Source organism: Passer montanus, unplaced genomic scaffold, assembly GCF_014805655.1.
Source record: "Passer montanus isolate IOZ18808 unplaced genomic scaffold, ASM1480565v1 scaffold375, whole genome shotgun sequence".
NCBI classification, from domain to species: domain Eukaryota; kingdom Metazoa; phylum Chordata; class Aves; order Passeriformes; family Passeridae; genus Passer; species Passer montanus.
In genome coordinates this window covers 8,558-9,795 of record NW_024368541.1, presented here as the reverse complement: position 1 = coordinate 9,795, position 1,238 = coordinate 8,558, and the positions used below count along the sequence as shown (strand labels likewise).

The 1,238-nt window shown below is 57.9% G+C and overlaps 1 protein-coding gene across 1 annotated transcript in view; it reads left to right on the top strand.

Moving 5' to 3' along the window:
- Positions 1–1,238, top strand: part of LOC120506087 (coiled-coil and C2 domain-containing protein 1A-like) — a gene marked incomplete at its 3' end in the record, with an annotated part of 15,288 nt that overhangs the window by 5,565 nt on the left and 8,485 nt on the right. The window contains exon 10 of the mRNA XM_039717225.1: positions 840–898. Coding sequence (XP_039573159.1) covers positions 840–898 — 59 coding nt within the window. The remainder of the gene's footprint in view (positions 1–839; positions 899–1,238) is intronic.

Here is a 1,238-nt window from a genome sequence, read left to right as displayed (position 1 = left end):
TTCCTCCTCCTTACTACCCGCGGGCCCGGCGCGCACCCTCCGCGCTGGGGCTGCACAGCGCCGCGCAGCGCCGCCGGCCGCGCTCTCCGGCCCTCCCCTCCCAAACCCCAAATCCCACCCCAGACCCCCCGATCTCGGGGTCCCCTGAGCTCCCAAACCCCAAATCCCACCCCAATCCCACCCCAGACCCCCCGATCTCGGGGTCCCCTGAGCTCCCGTGCCCGCAGGTGCCCGAGGTGCCCCTGGACGGGGCCGAGTTCGAGCTGGGCCCAGCCGGGGGGGCCCCGATGCCCCCCGAGGTGGCCAAAACCTTCCAGCAGCGGGCCGGGGCCCTGAAGAGGCAGCACGAGGTGGGGCACCCCAAAAACGGGGCTGGAACCCCAAAAACGGGGGGGAAACCCTAAAAAATGGGGGGGAAACCCTAAAAAATGGGGGGAAAACCCTAAAAAATGGGGCTGAAACCCCCAAAATTGGAGGTGAAACCCCAAAAATGGGGGGGAACCCTAAAAAACTGGGCTGAAACCCCAAAAATTGGGGTGAAACACCAAAAATAGGCGTGAAATCCTAAAAATGGGGGGGAAAACCCCAAACATGGGGGGTAAAACCCAAACATGGGGGTGAAACACCAAAAATTGGGGGGGAAACCCTAAAAATTGGGCTGAAACCCCAAAAATTGGGGTGAAGCCCTAAAAAACAGGGGGGGAAACCCTAAAAACTGGGGGAGGAAACCCCAAAAAACGGGGAGGAAACCCCAAAACTGGGCTAATACCCCAAAAATCTCCTTCCTCCCCTGCCTCTCCCCCTTCCCTGCCTTCCTCCCCTCCTCCTCCTCCTCCCAGATGTGCCTCACCTACTCGCGGCAGTTCGCTCGCCTGGGCAACATCGCCGAGACCGCCAGGTGGGCTTCCTCCCCCTCATCTTCCTCACCTTCTTCTCCCCCATCTTCCTTACCTTCCCCCTCCTCCTCCTCCTCCTCCTTCTCCTCTTCCTCCACTTCCTCTTCCTCCTCCTCTTCCTCTCCTTCTTTTCCTTCCTTTTTTTGTTTTTTTCTTTTTTTCCCTCTTTTTGTCCTTATTTTTTTATTTTTTTTCTTCTTTTTCCTCTCCTTTTTCTTGTCCTTCTTCTTCCTCTTCTTCTTCTTCTTCTTCTTCCTCTGAAGAAGAGGAGGCTGATCTTGGGGGGGGATGGAAAGGGGGGGGGCGGGTCTCACCTGCCCAGGTGTGTGTGGGGAGGGGGCT